The following is a 24428-nucleotide window of genomic DNA, read 5'->3' as shown; positions in this document are numbered from 1 at the left end:
AATGGTCACCCATGCCAATATATATATATATATATATACTAGCTGTATATACCTAGCGATGCCCGATTGAAACATATTGCCAGGTGGAGGGATCAGTTACATACTTCTTAAAATACACCGAATATGCTAACTTGTTAGGAAAAGTGACCAGATGTCAGAATTAAGGAAGCATAAAACAGATCCATCTTGGTCTATGAAAATTAAATGTTTGGTTGTTGAGTTTTACGGCATGTCAACTGTTTGGGTTATTTTATGCCGAGTGTCTATGCCGTCACCCCCTGCACTAGCTGTTGTATAAAGGGTTCTATAAAAAAAAATTTTTTAAGGCCAATTTTTTTAAGATATTAAAGTATGTAGAGATTGTTTTTATCAAATAAATCCTTAATATTTTTTTTTTTTTTTTTAATTATTTCTTGTTATTACAAAATCAATTAGTATGTATTTTATTGGGAGTTGTGTTTGACAAGGTATACAGATAGGTTGGCTTTATTTTTTTAGGAGATATGAATGGGTTAAATGTGTATCGCCTATTTTTATTCTTGTTAGTTTGACTTCTTTTCTGTTTAGTTTAGTATTTTGTTCTTGTTTTTTCATTTTTGGCATTATTTTGTGAAGTTTGTTGTTAGGATATTCATTTCAGTAAGTTTGCCATTTCTCTGTTGTGTATGTGTTAATATGTCTTTTGAGATGTGTGTATGGAATTTTAAAATTTGCATTAATTAGGAGATTTAAGGCGGTTTTTGATGCAAATCTGCTTTGATACCAGAATTGCTTGGTATCCAGCAAAAATGATTTCTTTTTCATTGTTTAATTCAGTTAATTTGTGGAGTAATTTTGTGACTAGGGGGTTGTCCATCTTTTTATTTTTCATAACTTTTAAAGTAGATTTGGATTCTTTGTTATTGGAGGCAAGACTAAGAGCTAGAATTAGAGCATATATTTCGGCATTGAAAATTGAGTTTTCTTTTGGAGGTTTGTTTGTTTTTTGATTGATTTGTTAAGTATTGCTGCATTGGTGGTTGTATTATTTTGTTTAGACCCATCTGTATAGATGTGTGTGTGTGTGGTTTGGATACTTTTCTTTGATTTTATGGAGATCATCATGGTAAGTTATTGGATGGGTGCGTTTCTTTTCATGTTTACTTAAACTTAGATTGATGGAGGGGGAGGGTTACGATTTTCCAGGAAGGGGTTTTGAGTAAGACAGTTTCATTGGTTTTGGTTATGGGTAGATTCTTTGAAGAACAGTTTTATTCTGAGTTCAAAAGTTGTGATTGAATTTTCTTTTTGGTCGAAAAGGTGTTTACGATTTGGATTTAAAGTGCTATTGTGTGCTGGATTTTGGGGGTTGGCTGTTAATTTTGTGTAGTACTTTAGACCAAGGTTTTGGTTTCTTAACCTTGGAGGGGTTTCATGTGCTTCTGCATATAGGCTTTCTACAGGGGAGGTTTGAAACACTCCCAGTGTTAGTAAAGAGTGGCATATTGTGTTGACTTTCTGGTGGATTAATATATAAAGCTACCATAGTTTATTTTAGATCTGATTAGTGTTCTATATAGTTTGAGTAGTGTGTTCTTGTCGGCTCCCCAATCTGTATGGGCGATGACTCGTAGGAGTAGTAGTGTTTTATTTCATTTGGTTTTAATGCAATTGATGTGTGGAATGAAGTTTAATTTTTTGTCAAAAATGATTCCTAGGTGCTTCTGTTCATTTACGAATGGAATATTTTCACCTTCAATCTGTAAGGTTGGGTCAGAGTGGAGTTTGCGTTGGTTACAGAAATGGATGCATTTTGTTTTGGACGATTTGAAACCATTTCTTGTTGCCCATTTATTAATTTTATTTATGTTGTGTTGTAATTTTCTTTCAATAGTGTGAATGTATTTTGATCTGTAGTTGATTGAGCAGTCATCTATGTATAAGGAGCTATGTATATCAGGAGAGAGTTCTTTTATCATGTTGATTTTGATGTTAAAGAGAGTTGTTGACAATATGCTGCCTTGGGGCACTCCTTCTGGATTCTGTGAGTCTAATAAAGTAGAGTCTATGTGAACTTGGAAAGATCTGCCTGCTAGGAAGATTTTTATGAATTCAGGTAGTCTGCCTCTTAGTCCAATGTTATGGAGATCTTTTATGATGCCGTGTTTCCAAATAGTTTCCTATGCTTTCTCAAGATCGAAAAAAAAAAACATGATACATGTTCCTTATTAATGAAAGCTTCGCTGATGTAATTTTCGAGGTTGTTGATATGATCTATACATCCTTGATATTTTTGGTATCCACATTGAGTTTTTGAAATTATTTTGTTGTTATCTAAATACCATATAAGACAGTAGTTGATTATTCTTTCAAACGTTTTGCATAGGCAGCTTGTGAGTTTTCTAGGTTTGATGTATCTTTTCCCAATTTGGGTATCAGTATTACTGTTGCTTGTTTCCATGAACTTGGGAAATCTTGTTTCCCATATCTTATAAATTTTGAAAAGGAGTTTTAATGATTCGGGCAGAATTTTTTCAAGGAAGCTGTAGTGCACTTCATCTGATCCTACAGCAGAGTTATGGGATTTTTCTATGGCAGTTTCTAGTTCATTGAGTGAGAAGATTTCATTGTAAGGCTCTTGGTTTTTGGAGTTAAAGTTTATTTTGTACTTTTCTCCAGGTTTCTTAAGTATTTGAAATTGTTTATTGTAGTGTTTTGATGATGAATTTTCGGCAAAGGTTTTAGCTAGTATGTTGGCAATATCTTTTTTTTTTTTATTTTCTGGGTTTTTTTTTGTGAGGAGATGTTTGATTGGGTTGGGATTATATTTTCCAGATGTTTTCCTAATCATTTTCCAGATGTTTTCCTAATCATTTTCCAGATGGTTTTGGGTTTAGTGGTGGTGTTGATTTTGTTGACAATTGTTGCCTGCAAATTCTTTTCGATTTTTTAATTGTTTTTTGAGTTTGAACTCTTTGGTGTTTGTATTCTATTAAGTTGTTGGTTGTTTTTTTTTAATTCTATTAAGACTGCCTTTCTGTTTGATAGCCGTTTTACATTCTGGATTGGGTATGCATTTTTTGGCTATTGTTATGAGTACTTAGGTGAATTATTCCATTATTTGAATTTAGTGTTCTGTTAATTGTAGTGAGCAGAGTTCTTTGAATTTGGCCCAATTGGCTTTGTTTGTGTTTCATCTGAGTATGTGGTTTTGGATGGAGTTATTGTAATTGATTATAATAGGGTAGTGATCAATTCCACATGATTCTTCATAGGTGCTCCATGTATAATCCAAGAAGCTTGATGGATCGCAGATGGTACGATCAAATGCCACTAGTTGGCCCATTTGTTGGATTTAAGTATGTGGGATTTTTTTGATTGAGGAGGAATAAGTAATTTTTGTTAATTAGTTGTTCAATTTTATTTCTTTCCTTTTGAGTTTGTGACTCCCCATCCCAATAGCATACTATGGCAGTTAAAGTCTCCTAGAAGGATGAACAATGAAGATAGTTGTTTTATTAAATGATCTAGTTCATTTCAATTTCTTGGTTCATGAGGGGGGAGGTAGATTGTGATTGCTTTGTGTAATGTAACTTGAGTTGAAATGAATTTGTGAGACAGTGTACCTTTTGTACATATTAAATTGTGAACAGATGCTAGGTGGTAGCCAGGCAACGCCGGATGGAAGTATTTAATTGTCTGTTATCTGTCTATCTAATTGTCTATCAATCTAGCGTGGGAACTAATAGAATGAGCATGCAGGTGCAGGAAGGATCAAAGGATCATGTTGTGATATGTATCAAACTGGGTGGCTGGTGAATTGCACCGGAACTATGCGAATGAAGACCGAACGTGACGTGTCAGGTGTTCCGGTTTGAGCAAGTTGAGTTAACTTTAGTGAGTTGGAGCCTGGAAACTGAACAAGCAAGATGGGTTAAGAGGGTCTCCCCATGATAATACTTAATGTGTTTCAACAAGTCATATCTTTTTTATTTGTGGGTCAATTTTAAAAAAAATTACATTGCTGAAAAGAGAATAAAATAAGCATTCCAATGATGTTAATTTCTTTGTCTTTTATGCGTTCAATGTTTTTATGCTCCAAGTTAAAAATGGAAAACAGTAAAAAATGACAACAAAAAGGGAAACTTTTTTCAATGTTTACATTTTATACGTTACGTTTGGATACATATGCGCAAAGTCAAATTTGATTGGATATGACTGAAATTTTACAGGCTATATAAGCATAGAAGTCCATCTCTACTGGACTTTAATTTATATTTTTACGACCACAGGAAGCAAAGTTATGACCGAGCAAAGTTGACAAAGAATATTTCAAAATTGATAAGATAAATCGGCATATATCATCCATTTTCATATATATAATAGTTTCAGATTTATTTTCATGTATAATATGTAAATATTTGATAATTATTAATTGTGTGGAAATTTCTTTAAAATGTTATCTTTTATAGAAATTAAAATCTGCTGAACGAGGAAAACGGCTCGCTATGCACTAATGCACTGACCAGCGCTCAGCTGGCTTAAGTTAATGCATTAACGAGTTTCATTTGTATTCTCTTAAAAATAAAAAAAACTTTTTTCTGCTTTCAAAACGAAAGTAGAAAAATCAGTTTCATTTTTTTATTCTGAGTTTGTCAATTTAAAAAAATTATTTTCAAGTTTTTCAAATTTGATTTCCAAATAATACTATTTTGTTGTTTTTAACGTTTATAGTACACATGTACTAAAAGCATTAAAAAACAACAAAAAATACTAAGTACATGCGTTTCTGTTATCATGCTATTTATAACTTCTTACTTGTACTTAAGGAAGAATTGTGTTATTTAGTGTTAAAAAAAAAAAAATACATACAACAAATAAAAGGTACTTGTGCATTTATGCTAGCATGCTGAAATAATAACATTATTTAGAAACCCATTCTTAACATGGGGAAGGAAGGGTGTTTTAACTACTCTGTACTTTCACCTAACAATTAAAAAAATATTGTGAAACTTGAATTTATTTTTAACTCATTGTCAAGACTATTTTTTCGAATCTGTAAAACAAACCAGTTTTTTTTTTTAACTGAGGATATCTAAATAATAATAATAATAATAATAATTAGGCAGTTCGATAAAGAATTTCATTGTGATGCATTTTGTAAATTTTTACCATGTTTCCACCTTAACATTTTTCTTTAAAATGACTACTTTTAAAGTTTTTGGGTATGCTGAAAACAAATATCGCATTTAAATTTTCCGCAAATAAATAGCTTTCCGGATATTAAGCAATATCATTTCTTACGTTATTGCTGGTGGCCATCTTGGTATGTGCATTTGCGCATAGTTTTTCGGGGCTGCGCTTGTGCGTACCAAGATGGCCACCAGCGATAACATACAAAATAACATTGCTTAATATTTGGAAAACTACTTATTTGCAGAAAATTTAAATGCGATATTCGTTTTCAGCATACCCTAAAACCTATAGAAGTAATCATTTTAAATATTAAGGTGGAAACAAGATAAAAAATTACTGTTTTATTTCTTTGTTTACATAATTGAATTTTCAGTAAAACAACAGAATAGAAATGACGAAAATTACCATCAACTGGTGAATATATAGTTGTTATCAGGATTCCTGATATCCTGGTACTGTGAAAGCTACATCAAGGATTCATGTAAAGTATGATTTATGGTTGAATCTCAGAAAATAGGGGTATATTTTGGGCCAGATAGAGAGGATTTACAAAATTGAAAATTGGATTGGTCCCAAAATGCATAAGTTCTGGTTGACTATATGAATTTCCACTTTTTACAGAAATACAAAATCTATATGAAAAATTTTCTTCAATTTATTTCTGAGATTAATTCATATCTACTCAATTTTTTTTTTCTTTGAAGGGAATAGTAAATACCGACCATGAATGCTCTTTAAGCATTCAATGGCTACCCTCAGATTAAGCTCTCTTTTGGTGAGGAGGCAGGAAAATGCCTGCTCTCAGTAAAGCTATATTAAATACCAGTATAGTACTTAGTTTTGTTCATGAATAGACACCAACTGTATGATACCATGTGTCAGTTTAAAAAAAATTGAAATTTGTACATCTTAATTTATAATTCATGGCCTATGGTAAAGAGATACATCAGATTTGACTGCATAATTAGAAAGAGCACAATTTTATATAAGACTGTCAAGTTTCATGAAAATAGTTTGAAAAATAAATAAATGGTGGTGAAATTACCGAATTTCTTGAAATGTTGAGGTCCATAATTTAGCCCACTTTTTCTAAAGAAAAATGTCCACGGAAAAACAAATTTTGGCACTTAAAATTCTCATAACTTTTGAATTACTTATGATATTTGCATAATTCAAACGGTTTTAAGCATCTTTTACATAGCTCTTTTCATGCAAACTAATAAAATAACAATTATCTGAAAAGAAAAAATCAACTTGTAATGCTAAATATATATAATATATATATGTGTGTTTATATATAGGATATATAAAAACACACATCGTCTTGGGTCCCTGTCTTGATGTGTCTGTTACAGCAGGTTCCAGCTCCCCCAATACGGTTGGTGAATCCCCCAGAAGCAGCAGACAGGTATACCGTTATGTGTATGTGTAATACATGTTGACACGCACTCACGACCACTAGATGAGTCACGGACCGCTAAAATAGATATTTAGGGCAAGGACAATAGTCCGTTATATATCAAACAACGTACATAGATATATGCATATGGTCCAGTAAATAAGCCATTAAATAACACACAATTAGATAAGAACGAGAACAAAATATGCAACACAGACAGGAATACAACTTTATTATAATAGTTATCTATATCTCTAATACTAATGTTATCTATATCTCTAATAATAATGTTATCTATATCTCTAATAATAATGTTATCTATATCTCTAATAATAATGTTATCTATATCTCTAATAATAATGTTATCTATATCTCTAATAATAATGTTATCTATATCTCTAATAATAATGTTATCTATATCTCTAATAATAATGTTATCTATATCTCTAATAATAATGTTATCTATATCTCTAATAATAATGTTATCTATATCTCTAATAATAATGTTATCTATATCTCTAATAATAATGTTATCTATATCTCTAATAATAATGTTATCTATATCTCTAATAATAATGTTATCTATATCTCTAATAATAATGTTATCTATATCTCTAATAATAATGTTATCTATATCTCTAATAATAATGTTATCTATATCTCTAATAATAATGTTATCTATATCTCTAATAATAATGTTATCTATATTTCTAATAATAATGTTATCTATATCTCTAATAATAATGTTATCTATATTTCTAATAATAATGTTATCTATATCTCTAATAATAATGTAATCTATATCTCTAATACTAATGTTATCTATATCTCTAATAATAATGTTATCAATATCTCTAATAATAATGTTATCTATATCTCTAATAATAATGTTATCTATATCTCTAATACTAATGTTATCTATATCTCTAATACTAATGTTATCTATATCTCTAATAATAATGTTATCAAAGTGTAAATTTTTAACAAAGCAAAACTTATTAAGATAAGAAAAGCTGAACATTATCAAAAAGTGCAAACAAATATATTAAATGAAAGATGAGGAATCAAAATTATAACTTTATTATATCATCAAAACAATTAGGAAAAGTAAAAGGGGAAAATTAAGAAAAAAAATAAAGAAACCTCTTAAGAGCATGACATTTTGAAGCTAAATGCTTCTCATCCGATGAGGAAAAGGACCAGAATTATACAAAATGCAAATATAAATAAAAACTGGTTTAATAATACTTAGATGCGAAATGAGTATGAAGGAATAGGATTAAATTGTAAGTAATAATTAAAAAATATTAGAAGTAGGTAGACTATATGAGAGTAAATATTTTTTTTACCACTAAAAAAACACAATTCTTCCTTAAGTACAAGTATGATAACAGAAACGCATGTACTTAGTACATTTTGTTGTTTTTAATGCTTTTTGTACATTTTGTTAAAAACAGCAAAATAGAATTGCTTGGAAATCAAATTTGAAAAACTTAAATAATTTTTATAAATTGACAAAATTCATTTTTCTGCTTTCATTTTGAAAGCAGAAAAAACAGTTTTTTTTATTTTTAAGAAAATACAAACGAAACTCGCTAATGCGCTGACTTTAGTCAGCGCATTAGCGCATAACAAGCCATTTTCCCTGTTAAGCGGATTTGAATTTCTATAAAAGATAACATTTTAAAGAAATTTCCGCACAATTAATAATCATATACATGAAAATAATTCTGAAACTATTATCTATATGAAAACGGATGATATATACCAATTTATCTTATCAATTTTGAAATATTCTTCGCTCTTTTGTTCGATCGTAACTTTGCTTCCTGTGGTCGTAAAAATATAAATTAAAGTCTGAACTCCAATCTCTGGTCCCCCCTCGCCAATCTTTCACGAGAAACACCCGTCTAGCTGAATCCACTGTGAAAAATTTTCCCCACTCTATATCTGTGCCTAAATCAAAACGCAGATTCCATGAACAAAGCTTCTTTCTTAGAACTGCACGCCTGTGGAACTCTGTTCCGTCTGCCTGCTTCCCTCCGGACTACAATTTGGATGTCTTCAAGTCCAATGTTAACAAATTTCTAATGAACCGCCCCCTTAAGTAAACACTTCAGCAAATCTCCTCATTAACTTAATGTACTTGCAATAACCCTTATCCCTGAGTGGCTTCCGGGCCTTGATAAGTGGTGATCACTGTGTAAAAAAAAAAAAAAAAAAAAAAAGTCCAGTAGAGATGGACTTCTTTGTTTATATAGTCTGTAAAATTTCAGCTATATCCAATCAAATTGGACTCTGCGCATATGTATCCAAACGTAACATAAAATGTAAACATTAAAAAACAATTTCCTTTTTTATTGTCATTTTTTACTGTTTTCATTTTTAACTTGGAGCATAAAGACATTGAACGCATAAAAGAAAAATAAATTAACATCATTGGAATGCTTATTTTATTATCTTTCCATCAATGTAATTCTTAAAAAAATTGACCCACAAATAAAAAAGATATGACTTGTTGAAGCACATTAGGTATGTAATATTGCCGATGTCCAAAAGTACAGCATATGCTTGTTATGCTATTTACATTTAGAATAGATTACGAGGAAGTCTATACCTTCGAATGTACTATACAGCAGTCTAGTTCTCATTTACCGCCAGACACCGTGAGTGCCGCGCTAAACCCACCTGTTCTTACTGCCCCCCACCTCATGACAATAGTCCGACAATGCTTAAAGAACAATCGGTCACTGCCACTTTAAAAAGGGACACATGCTATTTTTGTGGTTTATCTAAACACCTATGAGTTTCATACCCTGTCAGAGATACTTGTTGTCATAAATGTGGAAACCTTGGTCATTTTTTAAAGGTATGCAAGTCTTCTAAAACCCTATACAAAGCCACTCGTCAAAATACATCCGCAACTTTAGCTGCCTCCCCTGACTGCCTTTTAAAGACTATTGTAAACGTGAAAATTAACAGGAGATCTACGAATGTTTGCTCGATACCGGGAGCTCAGAAAATTTTATCAAAGAAAGCTTGGTAAAAACCAACAAATTGTATTTTGTCCCCTCACCCAGCAGAGTAACAATGGCAAACACGTCATTGTCTGCACAAATAAGTGGTTATTGCTTAGTGAACTTACTATTTATTGAGATTTCCTATAAAATCACTAAATTTCCCGTAATGAAAAACCTTTGTTGTGAAATAATACTGAGACTCGATTTTTTGCAGCAACACTCACAGATTGAAATTCCATTTGGCAGTTCAATGACCGCATTGAAAATTTTTTGATTGGCAACAGCAAAAATCCAGTACTCGTCACTTTTCGAAAATCTAACTGAAAACTGCAAACCCATAGCAGTGAAAAGCAAACCTTTTTCTTATAATAATAAAAAAATTCATTTACTCTGAGATAAAAAGACTACTCGAGGAGGGTATAATTGAGTTTAGCAAAATTACCTTGTAGTATTTAGCCAGTTTTAACCACTTCTGAAAACCATAAAAAGAGAATGGTTACAGATTACTCCCAAACCATAAATAGATTTACTCTTTTGGATGCCTTCCCACTACCCAGGAGAGATGAAATGAAGTAGCCAAATATCGTATGTTTAGCACTATCGATTTGAAAAGTGTGTACCATTAGACCTAGTGAGAAGCTATACACAGCTTTCGAGGCGAACGGTCAACTACATCAATTTTGTAGGATTCCTTTTATCATTACGAATGGGGTAGCCAGCTTCCAAAGGATAGTCAACCAAATCATAACGGATGAGAAACTGGCGGCCACATTTGCATACATTGACAACGTTATAGTATATGGCCATAATGAAAAGGAACACAACGGAAATCTTAAACGGTTCATGTTTGCTGTCGACAAATACAACCTCACCCTAAACGACGACAAATTCTCGTTTGAACTGGACAAAATAAACCTACCGGGGTATACCATAAGCAAAGGTTTTATAACACAGAAGACAGATCCATTGAAACCTTTACCCAGATGCCTCATAATCGGCCTTCCTTTCGACGTGCTATATGCATGTTTGCTTACTACTCCCAATGGATTGCATCGTTTTCAGAAAAAACACATTCTTTAATATAAGTAGAGACCTTTCCTCTGTCCCGTCAAGCCGTTGAGGCAGTCAAGGAGCTGAAAAAGGATATTATGAAATCAGCAATTACAACAATAGACCAAAATTTTCCTCTGGTTGTTGAAACGGATGCGTCAGACTGTGCTATTGCTGCTTCTTTAAGACAGGCTGATCTCAGAGACTGGATGATGACACCCCGCAATTGAAAAGGAAGCCTATGCCATAGTTAAGGCATTAAGAAAATGGCGACACTACCTGATCGAATGCAACTTTAAACTTATTACTGACCAAAAATCAGTTGCTTTTATGTTTGACTCTAAAACTATAAGCAAAATAAAGAATGAGAAAATAGCGAGGTGGAGAACTGAACTATCTTGTTTTTCCTTTGATATCAGCTATCGATCTTGCCTTTTTCAGTAGAGGAGATAAAAAGAATTACAAATTCCTGTCGAACGTATGCTAAAACAAAGCCTCGGTTTTGTAAACTCAAAATTGGTGTTTTAATAAAAGCAATGCAACCGCTTGAAAGACTCAATCTTGATTTTAAAGGACCGCTACCAAGCAAAACAAGGAACCAATATATATTAACTGTTGTCGACGAATATTAAAGTGCTCAGACATATCGGCTACTGCAATTATACAATGCATCTGTTCACTATTCGCTGTCTTTGGAGTTTCTGCCTACATACATTTGGACTGAAGAGCTTCTTTCATGTCAGAGCAGCTTCGACAATTTCTACAAGAACAAGAAGTAGCTATAAACCGGAAAACTCTCTACAACCCTTAGGGTAATGGCCAATGCGAAAGATATAACGGCATTATTTGGAAGACCGTTCAATTGGCTGCATCAAATAACGGATGTTCGATATTGGGAAAATCTTCTTCCTGTTGCATTATATACCATTCGATCCTTATTGTGTACCACTACGAATGCCACCTCATACGAAAGGTTTTTATCTTTTCAGCGACGGAGTTTGACGAGAGCTTCGCATCCATCTTGGCTCTCTCAATCCAGTACTATGTTTCTGAGACATGTATGTTATACTAAGAACGATCCCTTGGTGGATGAGGTAGAGCTCGTAGAGGTGAACCCCCAGTACACTCTAGTACGACATGCAGATGATAGAGAGTCTAATGGGTCTCTCAGAGGCCTAGCACCTGCCAGAGACACATCAGGATCGTGGACAACCTCTGAGGACAAACCAACTCCCCCTGACACATGGTCTAATGTTGGGGCTCCGTCAGACACTTTGGAAGAGCAAACACCTGAATCCCTGACAGATGAAGGACTAGCACAAAAAATTGTTACCATGTAAAAAGACACCTACCAAACAAATATCACATTCATATATAATTTTAAAGTAAACATAAATAGAATGTCAATAATATTTCTTGATAATGAAAAAAAAAAAGAATAATACTAAAAGGGGTTAATATTTTTTTTAAATATTTCATGCAAATGAAATGGTAAACTGTAAAAGCTTTTTCAAGAATATTCATTAATATGATATTTTGGTGAAATAAAGAATAATAGTGTCCATTTTAATGACACATGGGTGTATAAATATTAAGAAAACTTCTCATTTATTCACAAAAAGAAATATACTTTTCCAATTTTCCATGTAAGGTTTCTTAACATTTATTTCTAAGAGTCAATTGCAAATATTTCCAACTAAAATGAATTTGTACACAATGAAAATATTTTTGAAAAACTGCAATAAGAATTTTGTAGCCATAACTGGCAACGGAAAGCTTGTTTTAATCCCTTTCAAATGATATAAAAAAAAATTAAAGATTGGATCAGAAACAAGCAAAAAATTGGCAATTGAACTTGTTACAATTTGAATTTGACTGCATCACTCAAAATTAGTTGATAGAGGAGAGATATATGCAATTTGTGAATTTCAAAACACTAGTGCTTTAGAATTTTGAATTTTTATTTACTGACAATTTGTTTTAAAAAAAATTGCTTACAGAAAAAAATGATTTCAAATAATTTCAACCTTAAAATTACAACAGCTGTAGAAAAAGAAAAAAGATTTGCATGGAAATCAGCATTTCATTTCTTGAATATGAATGATATTTTAAAAAGTTATCTAAATTATTATTATACATGTGTATAGAGTATTTAAATGAAAACATGTCTTGAACCATCCTATAGTTAAGTTGGGAAAAATAAAAAAAATAAAAACTTTTGCATTTGTACATTTCATTTTCCAAATAATGATGTAGAGATAAATAACATCTAACTATAAAATGCGTAAGAATCAATTTCACATAAGTTTCATCAATATTACTTCAAAATAAACAGTGAAAAATTAATTTCTCATAAATAGTAATACAATTTTGTTTTTTAATGAAAATTGCAATTCTAACTTATCTTTATTATTATTATTTATTCACTAAAAAATAAATAAATTTACATACTTTTCACCAAACTGTTTAATTTCCCAAAGTTCCAACTGCTCCTCAGGCGTCCAAGTTTCGGTGACACTGGGTTCAGTCTGTTTAGGAGATTCTGCTCGTTTACGTTCACGTAAACCACTTCGTTGAGGAGTATATTTTTCTGTAAAGACAAGAAAAGCAAATGAGTTGAATTAATCTATTTTAGAAAAGCTTTTTTAAATAAAATATTGTAAAGTAGATTACATAAACTTAAAATATACTGAATTCTTTCTATACACTGTCCAAGTTAACCATTTACAAGAATTCAATAGTCATTTATATATTTTGTTTATTTTTGATAAAGATCAAATCTGCTATAGAACTTTTTAAAAAGATCATTAATGAACAGTTCTCTCCAGTGAACAATACTGTTTGAAAAGATTTTGGAATATTCAAAAGAAACAAATGCATAAGATATAGAAATAATGAAAATTTGCAAGTAATTTATATAAATGCATTTATGGAAATGTTGAGGATTCTATTATGGCCTTTAATAAGTTCTCTGATAAATCTTGTTTAACACTAAGGAATAATTTATAATAATAATAAAGAATAATTTGAGAGGAGAAAAATGAAAAAATATTATACAAAATTACATGCAACCCATAATTTTGTGTAATGTATTCTTTTTTGTAGAAAAAAAATCAGATGTGCCCGAGATGCATAGAAGTAATTTACTACATTCTTTTATATAGTAATGTATAAAGTATACAAAATACATATATAACAGTATTTTTAGTATCACAAAGTTTAGTTTAAAAAACGGTTTTACTGATAGAGATGCAAACATTTTTCAGATGATTCTCTTCAATTTATCATCCAATATTTATTTTAAGTGGCAATAGAATCTTCTCCAATAAAAAAAAAGCAATATTTGAATACAGGAAACTGAAATTTAATAAGAACTAGTGGGGTACCCGGTGTCGCCTGGGTGTGTCTAGGTGGTGTAGTAAGGAACCGTAGGGGTGAAAAAAAAAGCATGGGATCAAAACAACAGTAGGCAGTTTGGGTGGAGAAAGGTGTTAAAAAAAAAAAATAGTGGTAGTAGCCAGGCAGGCTCGAGCCCATAACACAAAGGAGAAAAAAAAAACGTCTTAGCTGATGCCTCCATCACACAATCAGAAGTGGCGAGCATTGAATTTAAACATAGTCAATTGAAAGGAGACGATGACTTGCGAAAATGTTGATGAAAAAAAAAAAAAAACAACCCCTCCTTGTACAAAACTGCCCAGTTGAGGGTGAAGAAATGAATGTTTTTGGCCAATTTTTCAATATTCATCATCGCAGGTTTCAAAAGTTTTTGCGAGATATACAAGCACACACACACATTTTGCCCTTATATCTATACTAGCAAGGGGTACTCGGCGTTGCCCGGGTGTTTTTCGGTGTGTGTGGTCGGGAAAATGAACGTGAAAAACCCCTGCTTAACGGGGGAGGGGGGGTCAACAAAAACGGTCCTCTCGTGACGACGACCAGTTCTACGCATGCGTCAGATGACGTCATAACCTGATTTACTTTAAATACTTGAAGAACTGACTAAATTTCATGTACGTCGCGTTAGATCATTGGTTAGCGCGTTGGTTCATTATCTAAACGTTTTGGGTTCGAATCCTGTTGTGAAATGTCTTTTTTTTTTTTCGATTTTTTTTAAATTTAAATATTGAACCAGTGTTATTTAAGCCATTTTTCACGTAACGTTTGTTTTACTGTTTTTTTTTTTACTTCGCTTATCCACCCCCGACCACACACCCAAAAACACCCGGGTACCCACCGATTTTTTAAATTTTAATATCGAAACAGGCTTATTTAAGCCATTTTTACATGTTTTTTTTTTTTTTGGTTTTCACGTGTTCGTTTTTCTGTTTTTTTTTGTTTTTTTGATTTTTACATTTAACATCGTTTGTTTGCCTTATGTTAGTTTTTTTGTGTTTTTTTTCTCAATGTTATGATTACCCCCCCCCCCGCTTAAGTTTTGACGTTGTTTTCTGTTTACTTCGCTTATAACAATGCTTACGTCGTCGTCGTAACGTGCGACGACTTCCATGCGCGCACCTGTCAATTTGGTTCTTAGTTAAATAAATTCAAACATCTTTCAGTAACTCATTCTGGCTCTTTTTTTTTTTTTTTTCGATTTTTTGAATTTAAATATTGAACCAGTGTTATTTAAGCCATTTTTCACGTAACATTCGTTTTTCTGGGGTTTTTTTTTTACACAAACAGGCTTATTTAAGCCATTTTTCACGTGTTCGTTTTTGTTTTCATCGTTCGTTTGCCTTACATTAGTTTATTTTTGTTTTTTTTTTCTTCGATGTTTTGATTACCCTCCCCTCGCTTCTTTTTTTACTTCGCTTATAACAAACAAACCTGGTCATTGACGTCGTCGTAACGCTAAACGACTTCCAGGCGCGCATCTGTCAATTTGATTCTTACTTAAATAAATTCAAACATCTTTCACTAACTCATTCTGGCTGGCCGATTTTATTTTCAAACTTTGCCTCAGGGCTTCGGGTTCAATCCTACCCCCCCCCCGGTTCTTTTTTATTTAACACCACACACACCTACAAACACCCGGGCAACGCCGGATACCCCCGCTAATCTATATATATAAAAGCGAAAATGAATGTATGCATGTATGTGTGTATGTTTGGATGTCTGCTAAAAACTTTCGACAGATGCGACGAAAATTCACAAACTCGGTATCACATCAAAGCTCCATCCTTTGCTCGAAAAATATCGAAAAATTAGCCAAAAACGTTAACTTTTTCATCCCGAAATCGACAATTTTCGACAGGGGGAGGGTCAACAAAAACAGTCCTCTTGTGACAATGACCGATTCTACGCATGCGTCAGATGATGCCGTGACCTGATTTACTTTAAATAGTTGAAAAACCAAACAAATTTCATGTACGTCGCATTAGCTCAGTTGGTTAAGGCCTTGGTTCATTATCTAAACGTTTTGGGTTCGAATCGTGGTGTGAGATGTTTTTTTTTTGTTTTTTTGATTTTTTAAATTTAAATATTGAACCAGTGTTATTTAAGCCATTTTTCACGTAACGTTCGTTTTTCTGCTTTTTTTTTTTTTTTTTACCTCGCTTATTCTTAGCGACATCCAAAAACACTTGGGTACACACTGATTTTTAAAATTTTAATATCGAAACAGGCTTATTTAAGCCATTTTTAACGTGTTCGTTTTTCTGTTTTCATCGTTCATTTGCCTTATGTTAGTTTTTTTGTGTTTTTCTTTATTATTTGATCGCCGCGTAGCGGGGAAAACAGAAACTGGCTTCGCAACTTGACGTTGTCGCACCTGCTAATTTCAGTTTATAAACGTCAACTTAACACACTTATCAATTCATCTGTTCCCGTGGTCGAGATGGTTAGGTAGGTCGCAGGGTTTGTTTTTTTTTTTAATTTCCTTTCCACCTCCGCGTCAAACGTTAGGGGTTCAAGCCTACCTTTATACTAAAACTATTTTTTTTCTTTTACACCTCCAAACAACCGGCCAATGTTTTTTTTTAACAGGGTTGTTTTAATCTACCCCCCCCCACACCAACACAAACCTCCAAACACCCGAGCAACGCCGGGTACCTCCGCTAGTATATAAATATAAAAGCGAAAATGTATGCATGTATGTGTGTTCACTTTTTCTGTATGTCTACAAAAGGCTTCTTTCAGAGAAGCGGTCGGTCACTTCACAACTTTTTAAAACTTTTTATATCACATATAAATCGTAATATCTCACAGTTAACAACAAAGCTCGCCTGTCTATTTAATTTGCTCGATTTCGGGAAGATAAATATTCAACATTGTCGCTCGCCGCATGTGGGTTAGTCTTTTTCCTATAACATCTTGGGAAGCGTTCCCGCCCCGCAGTCAAACTTGACCTCATTAACTCATAAAAACGGGCACCTGCCAAATCCAAGTAATTAAATGAATTCAAACGTGTTTCCGTAAGCATGTTGCGGTGGGGCAATGGTTAACGTCGCACTTTTTTTCTTTTTTTTTTCACATTTTAATTTACAACTTTGCCTCAAGGGTTCGGGTTCGATCCTCATACTTACTTTTTTTTTTAACCCCCCACCCCACCCCTGGAGTTTCCACACACACTTCCAAACATCCGGGCAATGCTGGGTACCTCTCGCAAGTCTATATGTATAAAAGGCAAAATGTGTGTGTGACCATTTCGTTCGGGTTTCGGGGGGGGGGGGTACTATTGCTGAGAACTGTTTATATACTCCCTATATAATAATATCTACGATTTGGGAACGCATGTAGCATATAGATTTATTTGCGACGACTTTTACAAAATTATTGCTATTTTGGCTTCTCACGTGTTGATTCGGCTTTCTCGTATAAAAAGCGAAACTAATTCAAAAGCTAACAAGCTGTTCTCGGCATCGCGCCGGGAAACATCCAGAAGCAATCAGCTTTGATCAATCTTGTATATCAGACAGTTGCTATTCAATCTGGACAATTGGGAGCTGCTTTCCCCTCCCCAACATCTGTTGGGGAAAAAAACAGTCAAATTTGGGTAAAAAAACCCAAACGCTGCGTGACTTCTATTTGACCTTCTTAATTAGGTCAAATGGAAGCAGCAGAGTTAACTTTTATTGCGCACGCCTGTTTTTATAGTTAAATAAATTCAAGCCTGTCTACGTTGTATGTCGCGGTGGCCCAATAGTAAACGTTGCACGCTTTTTTTTTTTTCACACATTAATTTCCAACTCAAGGGTACGGGTTCGATCCTCATACTCACCTACCAAAACATTTTTTTTTATTATTTAACCCCCCCCCCCGAGTTTTGATTTACCTCAAGACACCTGGGCATCGCCGGGTACCCCTCCGCTAGTATATATATATAAAAGCAAAAATGTGTGTATGTTTGTATGTATGTATGTGTGTTTGTATGTCTCGCAAAAACTTTTGACACGAGTCACGGATTTTTGCCAGATCGGTATCATTTTAAAGTCCCAACCTTCGCCCAACAATATCAAAAAATTGGCCAAAACATTAATTCCTTCACCCTGAAATCAGCAGTTTTCTACAGGGGGGGGGGGGGGGTCAGTAAAAACTGTCCTCTCATGACAAGTTCGGTTCTACGTATGCGCAAATGACGTCGGAACCTGATTTAGTTTAAAGATTTAAAAAAAAAACAACCTAATTTCGTCAGCGATATCTTAGCTCAGTTGATTAGAGGTCGGCCTTATTATCTAAAGGTTTTGGGTTCAAATCGTAGTGTGGGATGTCTTTTTTTTTTTTTCGATTTTTAAAGGTTTAATATTGAAACAGGGTTATTTAAGCTATTTTTCATGTTCCATGTTTTTTTGTTTTTCCCATTTTTACATTTAACATCGTTCGTTTGCCTTACGTTATTTGTTTTGTGTTTTTTTCGATATATTTACTTCGCTTATTCTTATGTTTTGATTACCCCCCCCCCGCACCCGCCTGAGCACACACACCTCCAAACACCAGGGCAACGCCGGGTACCCCCCACTAGTATATATATATATATATATATATATTATATATATATATATACATACACTACCTGGGGTATTTATCGGTGTGTGTAGAAAAAAAAAGTGAAGGAGGAAAAAAAAAGTTTTAGTAGGCAGGTAGGCTCGAACCCAAAGCCTTGGAGGCAAAGTCGGAAAAGAAAATGTGACATGTTACCGCTACGCTAAGAGGGCAGAGGAAGTGAGAATTGTTAAAATTAAACAATTAAAAAACGCAGGTGCATAAACAATAGTCTGCTTTACTTGGTCAAACATCATGTCCTAGAGAAATGAAATCACGCAGTTAATTCTGGCTTCAAGCCAGTTAAGCTTGAAGCTTTCTGCGTATTTGTTTGCTTTCCCCAAAAAGTTGTGAAAAACCAGTTCCCCACAAAAGGGGAGTGTCCAAATGAATAGTAATTGTTTAATATGACGGGTTTTCCCCGCATTGATCAAAGCTCATTGCTTAATGGACATGCAGCAGGAAAGGCCGAGAACGCCGCTTTTGATTTTTAGTTTTGCTTTTATATATGAAAAACACAAACAAACATGCAAGAAGACAGGGTAGCGGGAATTTTATAACAGAAAAGTCGCTCAAATAAAAGATAGAGACGACCTTCTTTTGTAAATTAGAGATATTATAATCTAGAGAGTATATAAAAAGTTCTAAAAAATGGCACCCCCCCCAACCCGCAAAAAGAAGCTTTTGCCGGACATACAAAAAAAGTGCACACACAAACAAACATTTTCTCTTTTATATAATAGAAGACTAGCAGGGGGATCTGGTGTTGCCTGGGTGTAATGAGGTTTGGAAAGTGAACAAAAAAATAATAAAAGGGAAAATAAAAAATAAGCAAATAAAAAAAAACAAATGGCATGTTTAAATGTGAAAACTTTTTTTAAAAAATCAAAAAACAAAAACAGCAAACATGATGAAAAAATAAAAAAAGGGAAAATAAGGAATAAGTGAACAAAAAAATATGGCATAAATTGAAGCCCCCACCTACCGTCACACTAAGAACATGGTTACGCTCGCTGACAGACGCGACAATTTGTAGATGGGCAAACAAAATAAGCTAAGTGAATTTAACAAATCCTAATATTACCAAAATGGCAACTGCTTTTTTTTAAATTTGACTAATGTATGCGCCTATATTGTCTTTAACTCTTTGCTTCCATGCGAGCCGTTTCTTCTATTATTTTTTTATTTATTTATTCATTTTGTTTTTATTTATTTTTTTTTCTCTCTTTTTAGCTTTTACCAACTGTTTATACCTTCTCTTTCAATTTATTTATTTAATGCATTTTAATTACATATGCGTAAAAATGGTCTTTAACACTTTAGTTCCATGCGAGCCGTTTTTATGGTCAGAACTCTACTCGAAAACGAATAGTCTATGCAAGAATATAGAACAGAGCTAGGACTACCTTTCTTTCTACTATAGAAGACAGAAGAACTTTATTTAAGTAGTATACTTAATATATGCAATCACCGTACGCTTGCTTGTATTAAAGTGTCCTCCATGATACCCATACCAAACCACTGAACTTGACTTATAATTTAACTGTCACTATATTTGTAACTGCAATATACATAATCTTAGCTGTGATACTAGGGCTAATTTTTCTGAGTAGATGCAGCACTCTGTGCTTGACCTTAATGACTACAATTCCGAATCCCAACGAACTAGCTGTTCCTATAACTGGGAGGGAAATCCTAATAGCTAGCTACGAAATCTTATACATTTTACCTCCAAGACGATTGCATTTGTCTTACCTGCATGCAAAAAAAAAAAAAAAAAAAAAAAAATTGTCCCCCCTTCTTCAAACTAAACCTTATCTGTAACTCAAAAATCCTAATGGAAATCTATCTGTAAATAAATAACCCCTTTTCTCTTGAACTCTAACAATCTACTCCTTCCAACCTATCGGCCACTAAACTCCCACATTGCCCCGCATCTGTAGTGGAATCGCTAACTTCCAGCCCCTAATCCCTCACATGCAAACTGTTTTAATAGCCATCACTAAACATCTATACATTTCTACCTCTGAGGCATGCATTACAGCTCATTCCTATCCAGTAAGGGATTTAACAGCCTAAGCACACAGAGGCAAGTACTTAACAGCTAAAGTACTCAGAAACAAAGAGATCTGCACTACATAACTGTCTCCTTGAGTTTTGCAACGATTAATGCGTATTGAAACGACACTCCTTGTTATGCAAAATGTCCCATGACTCTTACTTGAAAATACCTACAACTTCAACTCTATTCGCACATACTGAAAACCTGCCCATATATCTATTCACCTAATTTATGCATGACTCAAAACCTGCCCATATATCTATTCACCTAATTACGCATGACTCAAAACTTGCTGTCTTATCCATACTATATTGCACTTAGATCTTAACCCTCCTATCATCTGAAATAGCTCGGGCACAACTCGTAGCACAATTCTTAATACCTACTCATACTGTAACATTATCCTAGACCTAAGCTAACATAAATAAAATAAATAAAAAGGGTAAGACTAAAATCACATTATCTCCTCCCTAACAAGCCCTCTTACAATCATAGACGCTTACACTGCATGAACTTCACTCACCCCCTTTATCCATTAACAATTAAATAGCATGTCCCTAAATCACTTTGAGGAGTGTAACTAATCAGCAGAGATATAACCCCCACAAACTAACCCAGTAACACTAACCACGCGGGATCGCAGAAATACCTGGATTAGAACCTAGGCGCGGAGAAAACCCTCTCAGTGCTGACGGACCCAGTAGGTCTACCCAGATCATCCGTCTAGGAGAAGGAAAACTCTGAAACTAAACCAAAGGGGAGGGAGCCCTCTTCAGTCTTGGATGACAACCTTTCTAGAGCTGGTGACTCAAACAAATTCACCGGTTTGCAAACCTAAATTGCTTAAGGAGTAGATAGGCTCTGTCTATCGCCCGGCTTCCATACTCCTTCTTTGCCTATTAGTCAAGCGCAGAAACACTATCTCAGTGATTCGACAGAAACACCCAGCGGTAGATCTTGTTTCCTGGCTAGGGAAACGAACGCCGTTTTTTCCCCATTCCCAACACGCCCCACCCCTAAAACTGAACATTTGGGAGTGCTTGAGTATGAGACATGCCTGAGCAATTAGATTGGGTTGACCTTCTTCTAATGGGTTGAGGGTACCGGATTGACAGTTCCTGGCTGCTGTTCCCGACTGGTAGTACAGGTGCCCTAACTCTTTGGTAGCGCTTAGAGCGGCTGCTCCATCAACAGTTGAATAATATCGGGTTGTTTGTAGTGCCATAACGCGCATGGAAAGGGACCCTGCACTAATCCCCGGTGGGCTTTCCTGAGGCCACAATCCTAATTGGAGAAAGGTCAGCTGATGGTCTACTTGTAATGCATGTCTGAAGCTCTGCATAACCTCTTGTTTAGCTCCCCCTTACCTAAACCAAAACTCTTAAAAAAAAATATGACGACAGTACAATCTAAAAAAAAGCTTAAACCAGGATTAGGAACAAACAAATTCAACTTGCCTCCTCCCTTGAGGTTCTCATTCACAAATATCCGTGGGCTTAGAACTAACTTAGCTGATGTTGAAGCATTTCTCTTAACAAATACCCCGGATATCTTAGCACTAAGTGAGACTAACCTACACTCCTCCATTCCCTCTAACCACTTTAACATGCCTGGATATCTCCCACTCTGCCATAAGGACTCTGACAGACACATGCACGGACTTGGAGTTTACATTCGTAATACCCTTCCCTTGACTAGAGAAACAAACCTAGAAACAGATGATCAAGCCATTATGTGCTTTAGACTAAACATGCAACACAATATTAGCTACTATTATTTTCTCTACCGCTCTCCCTCGACTCAGGACTGCACCATAATAAACAAAGTATCTGACAGCATAGACACGGCACTGTCCCTCGACACTAGCGCACAAATACATGTATTTGGTGACTTTAATGTCCACAACAAAAACTGGCTCGGATTCTCTACTTACACAGATGCAGCGGGCAGCACAACTCATAGCTTCACTATATCTCACTCCCTATCACAAATTGTTACGTTTCCAACCCATTTCCCTGACCAGGAAGAACAACACGTATCACTTCTAGATCTGTTTTTGACCACAGTTCCCGATGATTGCATAACGAAGGCCCACAGCCCACTCTGGAACGCTGATCATGCAGTGATAATAGTTGAAATCGCCCTTAACTCTAGAGCCAAAACTGAAGAGCCAGTGCTCAAAACAATGAGATATTATAAAAAGGCTGACTGGGAAGCCATCAGGGAACTAATTAGAGATGCCCCATGGAGAAATATTTTCTCACTCCCTGCTGAACAATGTGCAAACGAGACCACTGACTTGTTCAAAACTGCAATCGAAGCGCATGTTCCCATGCGGAAATTCTATAGTAAGCCCCACTCTCCCCAATGGTTTACGTCGACTTGTGCAACTGCCATTGCTCAAAAGCAGCATGCATACCGTAGGTTTAACCGACATAAGTCCAGTTCAAACAGACTGAAGTATATAGAAGCTAGAAATAACGTTAAGAAAGAAATAGCGACAGCTAAGAGAGAATTTACGGAAACCACTAAAAAGCGCATCGAAGCACAAAAACTAGGAACTCGAGACTTCTGGAAAATCTACAACAGTGTAGTAAATAATGGGCAATCCACAATTCCCCCACTAACCAACAATCACGAAGTTGTCTCCTCAGCAACCGACAAGGCTAACATGCTTGCCGGTCGGTTTGCCTCCAACTCCACACTGGACCCTCTAAACCACCCCCTACCTGACTTTCCTATGCGGACAGACGCCACGCTAGACGATCTGAAAACCACCCCTGCTCAGGTGCATGCTATCATAAAAAACCTTGACACTTCAAAAGCATGTGGACCCGATCTTATCCCGGCTGTGCTATTAAAAAAGTGCTCAGCCGAAGTAGCCCCAGTTCTCTCCAAACTCTACAACAAATGCCTTAATGAAGCTTGCTTTCCAGGCTGTTGGAAAACTGCTTCTGTTGTACCAGTATTCAAGAATTCTGGCGAAAGGACAGACCCATCAAATTATCGCCCTATTAGCCTCCTCCCACTTTTTGCCAAAATATTTGAGACCATAACTAACCATGCTCTAGTCCATCATCTTACAGATGCTAAACTACTGACTGACAAACAATATGGATTTAGACAAGCCCGTTCCACAGCAGACATCCTAACTGTGATCTCTGAACGTATATACCATTCACTGGACAAAGCGGGGGAGGGTAGAGCGGTAGCTCTAGATATATCTAAGGCTTTTGACAGGGTATGGCATAAGGGTCTCCTCAGGAAAATCAGATCATACGGTATCACTGGTAGAATACTTAACATAATTAAATCCTTCTTGGACAAGAGAAAAATCCAGGTTGTCCTCGACGGTCGTACATCTAAACAATATGATATAAATGCGGGGGTGCCCCAAGGTTCTATCCTTGGACCTCTATTGTTCCTGATATTCATAAATGACCTCCCCGACAAAATTGCCTCTGAGATGGGTATATATGCTGATGACACTACACTCTATAACAGGCACGACAGGAAGACGAATGAACACATTTCTAAAGAAATGGCAGAAACACTAGAGGAAGACCTCCAATCTGTAGTGGAATGGGGACAAAAGTGGTTGGTCACGTTCAATGCTGCCAAGACTAAACTAGTTTCATTCAATAATTACAAGAAACCCTCTCTACCACCTATAGCAATGGCAAACGACTCTTTATCTGAGAGTACATCTTTCAAACTCCTTGGCCTAACGTTCACA

The 24428-nt window shown here is 34.8% G+C and overlaps 1 protein-coding gene across 1 annotated transcript in view; it reads right to left on the bottom strand.

Moving 5' to 3' along the window:
- LOC145259868 (nucleosome-remodeling factor subunit BPTF-like) overlaps window positions 1–24428 on the bottom strand; it is a gene marked incomplete in the record, with an annotated part of 138393 nt that overhangs the window by 54856 nt on the left and 59109 nt on the right. Inside the window, 1 exon segment of the mRNA XM_080117743.1 lies at window positions 13096–13234. Within this exon segment, the coding sequence (XP_079973869.1) occupies window positions 13096–13234 (139 nt within the window).

The sequence above is a fragment of the Euprymna scolopes genome, chromosome 35 (assembly GCF_053919585.1).
Source record: "Euprymna scolopes isolate OS-2025 chromosome 35, ASM5391958v1, whole genome shotgun sequence".
In the NCBI taxonomy this organism is placed as follows: domain Eukaryota; kingdom Metazoa; phylum Mollusca; class Cephalopoda; order Sepiida; family Sepiolidae; genus Euprymna; species Euprymna scolopes.
This window is presented reverse-complemented; position numbering and strand designations above follow the sequence as displayed.